At 43.6% G+C, this 15,363-nt stretch overlaps 1 protein-coding gene across 1 annotated transcript; it reads left to right on the forward strand.

The window, feature by feature from the left end:
• paqr4a (progestin and adipoQ receptor family member IVa) lies at positions 1-14,794 on the forward strand. The gene is made up of 3 exons (XM_046865750.1): positions 1-1,647; positions 8,443-8,661; positions 14,171-14,794. The coding sequence occupies exons 1-3, from the start codon at positions 1,428-1,430 to the stop codon at positions 14,602-14,604; spliced, it is 873 nt and encodes a 290-aa protein (XP_046721706.1). The 5' UTR covers positions 1-1,427; the 3' UTR covers positions 14,605-14,794.
• The last annotated feature ends 569 nt before the right edge of the window (positions 14,795-15,363 follow it).

Below are 15,363 nucleotides of genomic sequence, written 5' to 3' on the forward strand. Positions count from 1 at the left end.
ATTCATGTGTCGGTTCCTTCATCGCTGCACTGATATGGACACCGGGGTGGAGGATGGAAGGAGAGAGGAGTTCGGGGGATTTTAGGATGATTGGAGGTCAGCATTTGTTCTGAGGATAATCACACAGAAATTCGGATCGTGTGTGTGTTTTTATTTTTTTACTACGTCAAGTTAATTTATTTATTCACGGAATAAAATCAGGAGAGCCGGCGAGTGGGATATGGTTCCTGCACAGCTTCAGCGGCTCTGCCTGGCGGCCCACAGCGGCGTCCAGCCCCGGCCATGACCGCTGCCTCTTCTCTCCTCTCCTCTCCGCCACGCTCCCTGACTTCAATTCGATTTGATTTTTTTTCTCAGGAATTTTAATTCAAAACCATGCGTTATGATTTGACTGCAAAATCAGCCGGGCTTTTGGGTTAGCAAGTGAGGCTACATGAGTTAGCCAGCGATGCGTGTGTTCGTGTATATGTGCGAGTATAGGTGCGTGCGCGCTCCCGCGTGCCTGCGCGTGCCCGACCGCCCGCCAGCCAGCCAGCCCGCGCGTGTCCGGCTGTGCGCGTGCATGTGGATATCCTGCTGAGATGAGCGGCTGCTGTGACTGAATGCAGAGATTTTAATTTTGTGTGTTTTGTTCGTGAATTGTTAAAATTGTGCTCTTTTATTTTAATATAAAAGTATTTCTTTTTTTTTTCTCCCCATAGGACAGTTCAAATACCCGTAAGAATTAAATGTTTTATCATTACGTTATACAAAATAACTCAACAATTGTGGACACAAAACTGTGACACAAATATGAACATGTTGTTAAACAGAAAAGTTACAACCTCGTAAAATATAAAACCCAAATCCGATCTTTTCACCGATAAAAGCGAATTGGTTTATACCCCTGTTATAAACGGATCATTATATTTTCGTTTGAAATCCACCTTCGTTTGTTTTCTTTTTGTTGAATTCGCGGTGAACTCGTTGATATTCTCAGCATTGTTTGGCCGAGCGAATGAGAGTTCAGTCTTTTAATCGAGTGCTAAAGTGTTAAACTTTCAACAGAAAGACAGAAAAATGCTCGTTTAGTTGGATCGCTAAAAACTCGCCCAACATGCTAATGATGCTAATTGGCGCTTATGTAAACGATTGTCGGAGGCGTGCCATCGATCGTCGGAGGCGTGAGATGTCCCGCTAGCTGCTCTGTGGAGATGTTCGAGGTTGGATGGAGGATTTTTCTTTATAGGTGACATTTTTTGTTTTCGGCGTTTGGGATCAACTGTGGACGAAAAAGTCAGGAGTGGATTTTTGTTTGTTTGTTTGTGTGAAATTGGCCATGGCGCCGGGTTCGTGCTCCACATCCCGAAGCACCAGCACCGTTCAGCAGCGGCGGTGTGTGTGATCCAGACCGACACACTCTGCAGTGTGTTTGTGTTGCATGCTACATGTTGTATGCTGTGTGTGTGTGTGTGTATGTGTGTTGGGGGTTTTTTTGTGCAATGGCCTATCTAAATGGACCCAGATTACTGGACTGGGCGAACTCTCCACCTCACCTCCAGTTCAATAGATACGTCCTAACCGGCTACAGACCCATCTCCTCAGTGCAGGACTGCGTCAGGAGCCTGTTCTACCTGCACAACGAGCTCGGGAACATCTACACACACGGTGAGTGCGTCCACAACACCAAGTCTCTAATGCGTTATCATAGACCGGATGAGGCTCTGGAGGAAATGCATCACACCTCCCATCATCTTGTAGATTTTCCATACAGTAATGACCTGAGCTCCTGAACTGGCACTCCTGAGAGGTGTTTGAGGTTTAAACCAGTGCACGCTTATTACATGCTGTAAACACTGCTTCAGCGTTTATTATTAATGAAACACGGTGAGACGGAGTTCAGCGAGCATGTCCTCATGAATCATTCAGAGCTTTCGCCGTCGAACACTTTGACACCAAAGGGCTGGACGATGTGGCAGAAACGCCACGCCAACATACTCTTCAGTTTCCAGTCATCCTCGAGAGTTTCTCCATCTTAACGCTTCTAAAAGGTAAAAATACACATTCTATAGTAATAAAACATTTTCACCAGATTGACACTTTGACACCGAGGGCTGGACGAGGCATGAAAACGCTTCCCATCGTGATATGTTCTTGATTTGTTGTCAGAAAAGTTGACGTCTGATGTATTAACTGATGATGAACATTTATCGAGGAGCATCTGGTAAAGGTTCTGCGCAGAAACACTCAGTGTCTCACAAACAAACTTCAGCTCGATCGACTCAAATTCAACATCTACAAACGCTTTGTGGTTCGTGTATTCGATATTTTTATTTGTTTTGCAAATAAGAACACATTTCGCCGTCACACCGGGGGGATACACCAAGGCGACTCATTTGGGTAGGGAACGTGAAGCCCTGTGTGGGTGGGATTAGGTTTAATGTCCGTGCTGGTGATTTTCTTGGTGAGCACATTTGCAGATGATTTGCATTAAGCCACACCCACAAAATTCCATCAAAGCTCACAGAGAACCAAAAACAACAAAACAGCGACAGATCAGTAAAAGAGCTTCCAGTGACGAATCTCAGCCAAACGCAGCGCATCCAGGGCATGGGGTGCCATTACTTTTGCCTGTACATCGAACCGCTAGTCTTTTTTTTTGTGTTTATTCAAATAAAATGAATAAATAATTCAGGGGGAAAAAACTACTAAAATAATGTTTTACACTGATGGTAAAATTGTTGCTTATTGAAAAAAATGCAACATAGAAAAATGTGGATTTGAAGAAAAGAGAAATAAAATATTAAAATCTATAATTAATAAACAAAATACATTTAATAGTGACTTTTTCTTGTTTAATTAATCAGTTGGGTAGTTTTAGGCTTCTGTCCTGAATGTTTATACATCTATTATTTTCATTTGTTTATTTATTGATTTAATTTTTAAAACTAACATTTCTGTTTTAATAATACAATTTTATTACTGCAAATATTTAAGACGATTCAGCATTTATTTAACATTTCTGCTCTTTTACATTTATATTGAGGTCTTTTACATACGTTTATTTATTAGTTAAAAAAGTCCTTTTTTATATATTTATTACGGGAACGTCGACATTTATTATTTTAACACGTTTCTATAATTCCATTTTATATTCTCTCTCTCTCTCATTTTCTCTCTCTCTCTCTCTCTCTCATTTTTCTCTCTCTCGCTCTAATTTTTCTCTCTCTCTCTCTCTCTCTCTCTTTCTCTCTCTCATTTTCTCTCTCTCTCTCTCTTTCTCTCTCTCTCATTTTTCTCTTCTTTCTCTCTCTCTCTCTCTCATTTTCTCTCTCTCTCTCTCTCTCTCTCTCATTTTCTCTCTCTCTCTCTCTCATTTTTCTCTCTCTCTCTCTCTCTCTCTCTCTCTCTCATTTTCTCTCTCTCTCTCTCTCATTTTCTCTCTCTCTCTTCTCTCCCCCTCTCTCTTTCTCTCTCTCTTTCTCTCTCCTTTTCTCTCAGTCTCTCTCTCTTTTCTCTCTCTCTCTCTGTTATACTTTGGTAAAACTGAATTGTTGTTCTCCTGTGATACTGTTGTTTGTTTCTTTGTTCTCGGCCGCTTTGTTGTCATGCGAGCAGTAAAAGTGATGCAGCTGAACTCAAACCTCGTGCTGACGTTGCGTCTGGAGACGACAGAATAAATGCGTTGCCTTGCTTTTTTTTTTTTATGTGAGGGGACAGTGTAGCTAGACAGCATCGGATGGTGGTCTGTAGGATGGTTTTAGAGGTGAAGAAGAAGAGGAGGAGAGTGAGGACTGAAAGAAGAATAAGATGGTGGAAGCTGAAGGAGGAAGACTGTAGTGTGAGGTTCAGGGAAGAGGTCAGAGAGGAGTTTAGTGGTGGTGAAGAGGTGCTGGATGATTGTGGAACTACTGCAGGAGTGATGAGGGAGGCAGTTAGAAAGGTTCTTGGTGTAACATCTGGAAATAGAAAGGAAGACAAAGAGACATCGTGGTGGAATGAGGAAGTGCAGGAGAGCAGAAGGAGAAAGAGGTTGGAGAAACAGAATTGGGATCTACAGAGTGATGAGAAAAGTAGGCAGGAGTACAAGGAGATGCAGCAGCAGGTAAAGAGGATGTGGTGAAAGCCAAGGAAAAGGCATATGAGGTGCTGTAGGAGAAGTTGGACACTGAGGAAGGAGAAAAGGATTTGTAGCGATTGTCCAGGCAGAGGAACCGAGCTGGGAAGGATGTGCTGCAAGTTAGAGCAATAAAGGATGGAGAGGGAAATGTGTTGACTAGTGAGGAGAGTGTGTTGAGAAGGTGGAGGGAGTATTTTGAGCAGCTGATGAATGAGGAAAATGAGAGAGAGAGAAGGTTGGATGGTGTGGAGATGTGAAGCAGGAAGTGGATAGGATTAGTAAGGAGGAAGTGAGAGCAGCGATTAAGAGGATGAAGAGTGGAAAGTCGGTTGGACCAGATGACATACCGGTAGAAGCATGGAGATGTTTAGGAGAGATGCAGTGGAGTTTTTAAACAGATTGTTTAACAAGATTCTAGAAGGTGAGAAGATGCCTGAGGAATGGAGAAGGAGTGTGCTGGTACTGATCTTTAAGAATAAGGGAGATGTGCAGACCTGCAGAAGACTTATTTCTTTAGTTTTAAGAGAGAGAGGGGGGGGTAATGAAACACTGTATAGAAAAAAGTGAAAGGTCTCCTGACTTTTCCAGCAATATGTGTTTCCTCCCCAAACTCTTACACTAAACTGGAGGCACATTATAGTACAGGATGTCTTTAGATGCAAACCTGTTCCAGCATGGCAATGCCCCTGTGCACAAAACCAGCTCCATGAAAATCTGCTCAAAATGTGTTGGAAGATGTGGAAGATCTCCTGCTATGGAGCTCCAACCATATTGAACACATTTGGGATTAATGTGAACACTGACTGCACCCCAGGAACCTCCTCACCTTCTCACCTACATCAATTCCTGACTTTACTAACTTGGTTAAACAAATATCTAAAAGATCTAGCGGAACATCTTCCCAGGAGAGCGGAGCTCATTATAGCAGCAAATAGCAACTAAACGTGGAATGTGATGTTTAATAAAAAGCACATAGCGATTTTATGGCCAGGTGTCTGCAAACTTTTGTCCGTGAGAACAAAGAGACAATGAGACAGTAGTGAGCCTTGACACTAACAGGAGGATTGATTGTATATCTCCATGTGAATAGTGATCACTCTGAATGTCAACAGAATCACTTCACCAATCTATAGTGTAGAATAGCACGTGATCCAGCACTATGCTTATTTCTTATTAGTTTTTTTCCCCGTTCACACGTCATAACCAAGTAACCAAGATAAGACATGTCTCTCTCTATGTATAAAGTTCTCCTGCATTGTTTTCTCAGTTTAAACACTTTACAGCTGAATCATACCCTCCAGTGTGAGAGAAGGTTCTCTACTCTCATACCTGGCTTTCACGTAGCATCAGCGTGGTGCTGGAGTTCATAGTCCGAATACCTGCGGGCGTGCTTTTCGGTTTTAACTCCTCGCTTCATACGCTAAGCTTTAGTGCACACGTGCGTCCGGGGCGACACCCGATCCGCTTGTCACGTTATCACAATCTACACAAACGTCCGCGGTTTGCGGGATGAGTCACCGGCTCCAGTTCACCTTTTGTTCACCTGCGTCTTTCGTGCGTCCATCATTGTTTGAAGTAGAGCTCACACACACACACACACACACACACACACACACACATTATAAATATATATATATATATATATATATATATATATATATATATATATATATAAGTACGTGGTTTAAATCTCATTCATCTTTTTAATTTAACAATATCTGTGGCCACAAGCACACACACACACACACACACACAGTGTGTTCTATGTTTAGCAGCCCAGCTGTGGGTTTTCTCTCTGGGAAAACTAAATGCCTCAAAATAGACACACTGGAGAAACTCTGCACTTTTACCTGCCGCAGAAAAATCCATGTCCATTATGTGTATAAATGTTAGAGAAGGAGAAATAGAGGGAGTGAGCGGCAGAGAGACGGAAAGAAATATAGCGAATGCCTTGATTTGAATGAGAGAAAGACAGGAGGAGAGCGAGAGAGAGACAGAATGAGAGAAAGAGAGAAAAAGGTATAGTAAGTGAAAAGAGACAACGAGAGAGTGAAAGAGAAAGACAAGAAGAGACATGGAGGATGAGAGACACAGAAAAACACTGATTAGTGATCTATAAATAAATAAAAAACATGTTGAGTTCTGAATTCTGACCATGGAGACTCCTTACATACATGTAAAAAAACACTAATCACGTTTATTTGACATGTCCCTCGGAAGTAAAAATGTATCGGAACGAGCGTTCGCTAGAAATAGACCTGCGCTACTGTCAGATATGCCTCTGGTGAATAACTCAACAACTTCTGACCAATCAGAACGCAGGATTCCACAGCACTGTGGTGTTTGCCACAACGTCTTATTGACTTGTACAATACTGGTATACTTGCCTCCATATCACTTCTGGTGTCCTGAAGCTCAGGACAATCACAGTAGTGTGATTGTGATGGTCGATGGAGAAAAGCCTGTCTTGAACCTGCTGGTTCTGGTGCGTATGTTCCTGTAACTCCTTCTTGAAAGAAGGAGATTAAACAGTTTGTGACTGGGATGTGAAGAGTTCTTGATGATGATGTGAGCTCTACACATACATCTGCTGTGGTGAAGGTACTTAATGGCAGGTAGTTGGGTGCCAGTGATGCGTTGGCCGATTTTGACCAGTTAGATGGTTTGTTAGATTTCCCAAAAGTCCATAATGAGCTCTTCATGGCGTTGAGGGTCAGGTTGTTGGTGGCACACCACGCTGTCAGGCTCGGGATCTCTTCCCTGTAGGCCGATGCTTCGTTGTTGCTGATCTGGCCGACCACGGTGGTGTTATCTGCATACTTGATGAAGATTTTGGAGTTATGCAGAGGAGCACAGTCGTGTATGAACAGGGAGTAGAGCAGTGGGCTGAATACACAGCCCTGTGGGATGCCGGTGTTCAGAATGAGGGTTGAGGATACCTGTTTCCCCAACCTAACAGACTGAGGACTGTTTGGTGAGAAAGTCCAGAATCCATCTGCAAGTGGAGGTGTAGATACCCAGGCCACTGAGCTTAGTGATCAGTACAGTGGGGAGGACTTTATTAAACGCATGCATCCACTCTGCTAAATGCTGAATAGACGTCCATTGCTGAAAGTGAAAGTGAACTGTGAGCAGTAGAAGAGTCAGCGGTTGAGGTGAAATGTCCTATGACTTGATCAAAATGAGCAAAAAGTGATAGGAAGGCACTGCTGGTTGGTGGAGATTGAGGTGTTGGTTGAGCTGGATCAGCGGTCCATAGTGTTGGAGCGATTTCCTGAGAGAGATAAAGTTTTTTGAAAGTCCCTTTATGCACTTGTGACCGATATCTAGTAGTGTTTGTCGGCTGTATGAGACGTGCAAGCCTGTTCTGAGTAAATAAACTTGTAGTTAGTGGAGGAATTACTATCGAATCGTGAAATCTGGAGAGACGCTGGGCCTCGTGTTGTGCATGCGCAGCCATCTTGGTCCAATTATAGCAGTACAGATTTACTGTCCTTTAAAAATAAGTACCCCCCAAATGTGAACATGTCAAAACTGTGTCCAATGTGTGAATATTGTGTGAGCACCATCGCTCTACAGCACTGCTTTAATCCTCCTGGGCCTGGAATTCACCAGAGCTGCACAGGTTGTTGCTGGGATTCCATAATGACATCACGGAGCTGCTGGATGTTACACACGTGGCGCTTCTCCACCTTCCGCTTGAGGACCCCCACAGGACCTGTTCCATCTTGAAAAACCTATTTTTGACCCTGAACACTGTACTGTAACTCAGTTTCAGGGTGATACTGATCTTCTTACAGCCTCGGCATCTTTGTGGAGAGAAACAATTCTAACTCTCAGATCCTCAGAGACTCTTTACCATGAGGTGCATGTAGAACATCCAGTGGTCAGTGTGAGAGAATTTAACTCAAAGCACCAAATTGTAACTGCTCTAATACAAGATACACAAATGTATATGGTTCTGACAAGCAGATAAAAACATGAACATGATGAATAGAACATGTGGCTTTACACGTTTACACCACGTACAGCTGTTATCACTGAGGGTGTACTTACTTTTGTTAGCAGTTATTTAGACAATAATGTCTGTATGTTGAGTTTTTTTTTGGAGGACTGTATTTTTATACAAACTGCACACTGATACTCTAAAATAAATTACATTTATTTATTTTTTATTTCAATAGTATTGTCCTTTGAGAAGATACTAAAATGGTTGCTAAAATGTGAAGGTGTACTAACTTTTGGGAGATACTGTATATTTCACATTGTAATTATTCTGTGTGTGTGTGTGTGTGTGTGTGTGTGTGTGTGTGTGTGTGTGTGTGTGTGTGTGCTGTCCACAGGCATTCCTCTGCTGTGTTTCTTGGTGCTGCTCCCCCTCAACATGCCCTGGTCTCAGATCAATGTGACGTGGCTGGGTGTGGTCCACTTCCTGGCCTGTTTGTCTCCTCAGCTCGGTTCCGTCGTCTATCACCTGTTCATGAACCATGAGGGTGGAGAACCTGTCTACAAAAAACTGCTCACCTTAGACATGTGTGGCATCTGCATGATCAACACACTGGGTATGAACTTCCACACCCACCATGTGATTTTTGTATTTATTATTCCTATTATTATCATTTCTAATTATTAATTTATTTTGATAAAAAATAGAAAGACTTAATTTGATCTCCATTGTATCACATCAGAGCACCTTTAAGTGGAGAACTAAAATAACAAGCATCTTTCCGTCATTCTGGATTTGTATCCTGATTGGCTCAAAACTGAGGGACAATAATTTGACTTTTATTTTTTGTTCTGTTAAAACACAAAGTTTTAACAGCATTAGAACAGCATGGCTAATAGTTTTCTTAAATACTCTATATTACATCAATACTACTGTATACTTCTGCTGCTACATTACTATTGTACTACAACTTCTATTTAAAACTGTTACTATACTGCCACCCACTGGCATACCCTGTATTACACCCCCAGACCTTCAGTGGTGTCCTGGCTGAATCAGTCCCCCTCTTAATACCTTCATTATATAATACTGTAGAGAAAAGCAGTAGAACAGAGCACTGCATCACAGACAGGTGAGAATGAATGTCATTACTAAAGCAAGAAACCCACTGAATACAATTCAACACGTCTCCTTTCACTGTAGCCACAGCAGCACCTCCACATATATCTTTGCTAACAAAAGCCATATTAATGGTTCATAAAAATCTGTTTTGGTGAAATTTTTTCACAATGTCCAGCTTTTCTTAAAAAGTCTGTTTTGTAAATGTCCTCATAAGTGTCTTCTTATTCTTCTGTCGTCTTTTCCCATTAGGGGTCACCACAGCGTATCATCTGTCTCCATATCCCCCTCTACTCTACATCTTTCAAACCAACTACCTGCATGTCTTCCCTCACCACATCCATAAACCTCCTTCTTGGTCTTCCTTATTTCCTCCTTCGTGGTGGCTCCATCCTCAGCATTCTCCTACTGATATACCCCATGTCCCTCCTCTGCACATGTCCAAACCATCTCAAACTCACCTCCCTCACCTTGTCTCCAAAACGTTCTACATGTGCTGTCGCTCTAATAAACTCATTTCTAATCCTGTCCATCGTCGTCACTCCCGACTAACATCTCAACATCTTCAGCTCTGCTACCTCCAGCTCCCCCTCCTGTCTTTTACTCAATGCCACTGTCTCTAATCCATACAACATCTCAGGTCTCTATAAACTTTCCCTTTCACTCTCACAGATACTCTTCTATCACAAATCACTCCTGCTATCACTCTTCTCCACCCACTCCACCCTGCCTGCACTCTTTTCTTCACTTCTCTAACACACTCTCTATTACTTTACACTGTTGACCCCAGGTACCTGAACTCCTCCACCTTCTCCACCTCTTTCCCTGCAACCGCACCCTTCCACTGCCCTCCCTCTCATTCACACACATGTACTCTGTCTTACTCCTACTGACTTTCATTCCCCTTCTCTCCAGCGTGTACCTCCACCTCTCCAGGATCTTCTCCACCTGCTCCCTACTCTCACCACAAATCACAATATAATCCACAAACATCATAGTCCACAGAGACTCATGTCTGACCTCGTCCTTCAACCCGTCCATCACTACTGCAAACATTAAAGGGCTCAGAGCCGATCCTTGATGCATTCCAATCTCCAAGGTGGTTCAAGGGTGGTTCAAGGTTACTACTGCACACTTCACTGTCCTCATACATGTCCTGCACCACCCTCACATACTTCTCTGACACACCAGACTTCCTCATACAATACCACAACTCCTCTCTCCACCCTGTCGTACGCTTTCTCTACATCCACAAACACACAATGCAGCTCCTTCTGACCTTCTCTATAGATAGATAGATAGATAGATACAACTTTATTGTCATTGCATTGTACAGGTACACAGCAACGAAATGCAGTTTGGCATCTACCAGAAGTGCAAAATGTAGCAGTCGTGCGATAAATATCTAGCATATTTACAGTGCAGATAACTATCTGGCATATTTACAGCAGTGGTATATATATGAAGTATATACAGTGAATAAATATAAAGGCTATTTCAGTGCAGAGATGTGTGGACATTCAGAAGTACAGTGAATAAATATAAAGGTGTACAGTAATTAAGAAAAATGTGCAGAAATGAAAGGTTACAGATCACAAGATTATGGCATTAAGGAATAGCAAGCTGAATAAACAGTCTACTATATATAAAAATATATATATATAAATATATACACATACATTATATACACAGATGAATGTGAAATGTTGGGCAGAATGTACAGTAATGATAAATATACATACAGATATAAAAGTGCAGATGTAATGAGGAGTGAAAAGATATAATATGAAGTATGTACATGTATTGTACAGAGGTTATATACAGTCTTTTGTTTATGTTTGTTTTGTAGTGATTTAGCGGTGTAGTGTTGAGTTCAGTAGTGTGATGGTGGATGGAAAAAGCTGTCCCTGAACCTGCTGGTTCTGGTGCGCAGTTTCTGTATCTCCTTCGTGATGGAAGGAGGTTAAACAGTTTATGACTGGGATGTGAAGAGTCCTTGATGATGCTGTGAGCTCTGCAGACATCTGCTGTGGTGAAGGTGTTCAATGGCAGGTAGTTGGGTGCCAGTGATGCGTTGGGCGGTTTTGACCACCCTTTGCAGTGCTTTACGTTCACACACAGTGGAGCCTCCGTACCATACAGTGATGGAGTTGGTCAGGATGCTCTCAATGATGCAGCGGTAGAAGCTCGTTAAAATCCCGGGACAGATGAGATTTCTTGAGACTTCTCAAGAAGTACAGGCGTTGTTGTGCTTTTTTTACCAGAGCTGACGTGTTCTGCTGCCAGGACAGATCCTCAGAGATGTGAACTCCCAGGAACTTAAAGCTGGAGACTCGCTCTACCTCGGTTCCATTGATGTTGACTGGTAGATGTCTCCTGCTGTTGGATTTCGGAAGTCCACAATGAGCTCTTTGGTCTTTGTGGCGTTGAGAGTCAGGTTGTTGGTGGCACACCATGCTGCCAGATTACGGATCTCTTCCTGTAGGCCGATTCGTTGTTGTTGTCGATCTGGCCGACCACGGTGGTGTCATCTGCATACTTGATGAAGATGTTGGAGTTATACAGAGGAGCACAATCGTGGGTGAACAGGAGTAGAGCAGTGGGCTCAGAACACAGCCCTGCGGTATGCCAGTGTTCAGAATTAGGGTTGAGGATACCTGGTTTCCCAACCTGACAGATTGAGGTCTGTTGGTGAGAAAGTCCAGAATCCATCTGCAAGTGGAGGTGCAGATACCCAGTTCACTGAGCTTAGTGATCAGTACAGTGGGAGGACTGTATTGAACGCAGAGCTAAAGTCAATGAACAGCATTCTGATGTACGTGTTGCTTTTATCCAGGTGGGTGAGAGCAGAATGAAGAGCTGTGGAAACTGCATCCTCTGTTGACCTGTTCGGGCGATAGGCAAACTGGTATGGGTCCAGTGTAGGTGGTAGGCCCGCGGTGAGGTGATTCAGGACCAGTTTCTCAAAGCACTTCATAGCAATGGGGTGAGTGCAACCGGGCGAAAGTCATTCAGGCATTTAGCAGCTGAGTGCTTAGGCACTGGTATGATAGTAGTGGTCTTCAGGCATGTAGGTACCATGGCTTGGGCCAGTGACAGGTTGAAAATGTCAGTAAAAACCTGTGCCAGTTGTCCAGCGCATGCTCTGAGAACACGTCCCGGTATGCCGTCCGGGCCAGCTGCCTTTCGTGCATCCACTCTGCTGAACACTGAATAGACGTCCGTTGTTGAGATTGAAAGTGGGCTGTAAGCAGTAGCAGAGTCCGTGGTTGGTGTAAAATGTCCTGTGCTTTGGTCAAAACGAGCAAAAAAAGTGATTAAGTTTGTTCGGTTGGAAGGCATTTCTGGTTGGTTGAGCTGTGGGTTTGTAGTCCGTGATTGACTGGATGCCTTTCCACATGCGTCTGGGGTCAGAGTTGTGGAAGTGCTCTTCTATGTGGCGTTTAAATGTGAGCTTTGCTTTTTGCAGTAGTGACATTGTCAATGCACGTGTTAATATGGTCCAAAACAGATGATGTGTAACTGTCCATGTCTGTGTGAGAGTCCAGTGTGGCCTGTGAAGCGAACATGTTCCAGTCAGTATCCTGAAACTGTTGTTGTAGAGAAGAAATGGCCCCCTCTGGCCATACCTTTACTGTCCTCACAGCTGGTTTCACACGTTTGATCAGTGGTGTGTATTTGGGTAGCATGAACAAAGAGAGGTGATCAGACTGACCCAGGTATTGCCGATGTCTAGTAATGCTTCTCGGCTGTATGAGATGTGTGCAAGCCTGTTCTGCGTGAATAAACTTGCTGTTGATGGAGAAATTGCTGCTAAATCGCAAAATCTGGAGAGACGCTGGGCCTCGCGTTGTGCACGCGCCGCCATCTTGGAATCAATAACAATATAATATACTTCTCCATCAACATTCTCAAAGCAAATAATGCGTCTGTGGTGCTCTTGCAGATGGTCACCTCTTCTCTCAACCTGGCTTCCACTACTCTTTCCCAGAACTTCCCATTAACTTTATTCCCCTGTAGTTACTGGAGGTCTGCACATCTCCCTAATTCTTCAAAACCCGTACCAGCACACTCCTTCTCTATTCCTCAGGCATCTTCTCACCTTCCAGAATCTTGTTGAACAACCTGTATGACCATTTTACCACTATAGATAATTCATACATACTGCATTCCTGTGGAAAAAAATGGCAAAAAACTTTTATCATACATCATTCTTAGACTTCCCTCACATCAGGGACCTTACAGGAGGAGAGCATATCTCCACTAGCTGGACTTTGCCACTAGGGACACACTCGACCTTGGAATCTGCAGCAGTGTTGATGCAAAGATTTCCATGGATATTTCTTCCCTGTCCTCTGAGTCATTCCACTCACTAACTCGCTAACGGGGTGAAAGTCCTGTCAGCAGATGGAGGACGTAGCTTTGCAGCAGAATCAGAAATATGATTACTCAGCGACCACGGGTCTTTCTATTCAAGCGGAAACTTCTGGGTTTGTTTACAGGACTGCAGGGTTCATACACATTTTGGAAAAGTATAAAAAAAGTATGGAATTTGATTTAAGTGATTTCCAGGTCTCGATTAGTGTGGACACGGCCAAAAGGGGTTGAAGGTTTCCAGTTATAAATGATTAACATTGCACAGTTTTAAAATGGCATGTGTAATAAAATGCTGTACATTAAACACGGTGTGGGTTTGGTGTTCATTCGGATGAGCTACACTACTACAACCTTCTGGCAATTATTTGTTAATAGAAAAAAGTAGCATACATGAGTGATTTTGACGTACATCAGAGATTGTACCTTAACACATGTTGGAATTTTAAAATCATTATTTCAGATGTTAAATATGGTCTTGAAAATCTTTAGGGAAGTCTGCATATTTGACTTTGGAAAAGTCTGGAATTTTGAAATGAAAAATTGTTTAGGAACCCTGGAACTGAGCGAATGATGATGTGTACGGGAGTTGAAACCTCGCGGTGTAATTATTTCTCTTTTTCTCTCTGCAGGCGCTCTGCCCATCGTCTACAGCACGCTGCTGTGTTATCCGTTGCTGCGTGGCACCGCCCTGCTGACCTACATCGCTCTGTCGAGCTACGCCATCTACTGCGCGGTGACGGCGAGGAGCAGCGTGCGGCGCTTGCGCTCATTTGCCGGCCAGGCGCTCTTCCGCTTCTTCTTCCTGGGGCTGCGGTCGGTGGGCGTGGGTGGTGGAAGCCCAACCTCGATCCGCCACTTCCTCACCATGGAAGCGCTGGCGGTGTCGGGCGGAATAATTAACATCGCCCGCGTGCCCGAACGCTTCTGCCCCGGGCTCTTTGACTACTGGTGCAACAGCCACCAGATCATGCACGTACTGGTGGTGGGCTCCATCCTGTCACTCCACTGGGGCGTCCTGGACGATCTGCTCTGGATCAACAGTTACGACTGTCCGGCAGACTGACCTCTGACTGACCTCTGTCCTCTGGTGGTGGGGGCAGGGTTTTGTCAAGGAATCGAACCACTGGACTCGACGAGATTTTTTTTTTGCGTTTGTTTTAAAATTTGACATGCATCAGGTTTTCTTTAGACTCAGGGAGGGGTCACGAGCTCTGACCTTTGACCTCTGACTTTTTTAATCCAGTGTGTGTGGGGAGGGGTGTTGGGGAGTACAGGGGTGTTTGTGTCAAGCTCTGAAATGACTTTTGACGTTGGGGTGCAGGTTATTGTTCACCCTCACAGTTTGTGATGCATTAAGCACTGAAAAGAGGGCGGAGCCAGGAGTGTGTGTGTGTGTGTGTGTGTGTGTGTGTGTGTGTGTGTGTGTGTTTGTGTTGTGGGGGTGGTGGTTGCAGCAACATTTGACCTCTGACCTCAGTTTTTGGGGATAGTTGAAATTTTTGGGGGGCGTCGACTCGTCCGTTTAACGACGTGAGAATCGTTACGCTAGGAACCGTGGCATTTATCGTAAATATTATATATCATTTATCTCAATATCTATTTCTCACACCAGCCTTCAGAGCGTTAACTCAAAAGAACCCTGATGTTTTTTTTTGTTTTCTCCTTTCGTTCTGCATCGCACAACAACAACAACAACAACAATGGCTCAGTGCTCACAACCACTGGTGGAAAAGCATGGCTTCTGGTAATGCACGCTCTGAGGCTACACACACACACACACACACACACACACACACACACACTACTCTCGTAAAGTATTAAC

The sequence above is a fragment of the Silurus meridionalis genome, chromosome 14, assembly GCF_014805685.1.
Source record: "Silurus meridionalis isolate SWU-2019-XX chromosome 14, ASM1480568v1, whole genome shotgun sequence".
Classification (NCBI taxonomy): Eukaryota; Metazoa; Chordata; class Actinopteri; order Siluriformes; family Siluridae; genus Silurus; species Silurus meridionalis.

Coding starts and splice junctions, on each gene's coding strand:
- paqr4a (XM_046865750.1), top strand. CDS start 1,428: ATGTTGTATGCTGTGTGTGTGTGTGTGTATGTGTGTTGGGGGTTTTTT. Junction 1,648..8,442: donor CGGGAACATCTACACACACG/GTGAGTGCGTCC, acceptor TGCTGTCCACAG/GCATTCCTCTGCTGTGTTTC. Junction 8,662..14,170: donor CTGCATGATCAACACACTGG/GTATGAACTTCC, acceptor TTCTCTCTGCAG/GCGCTCTGCCCATCGTCTAC.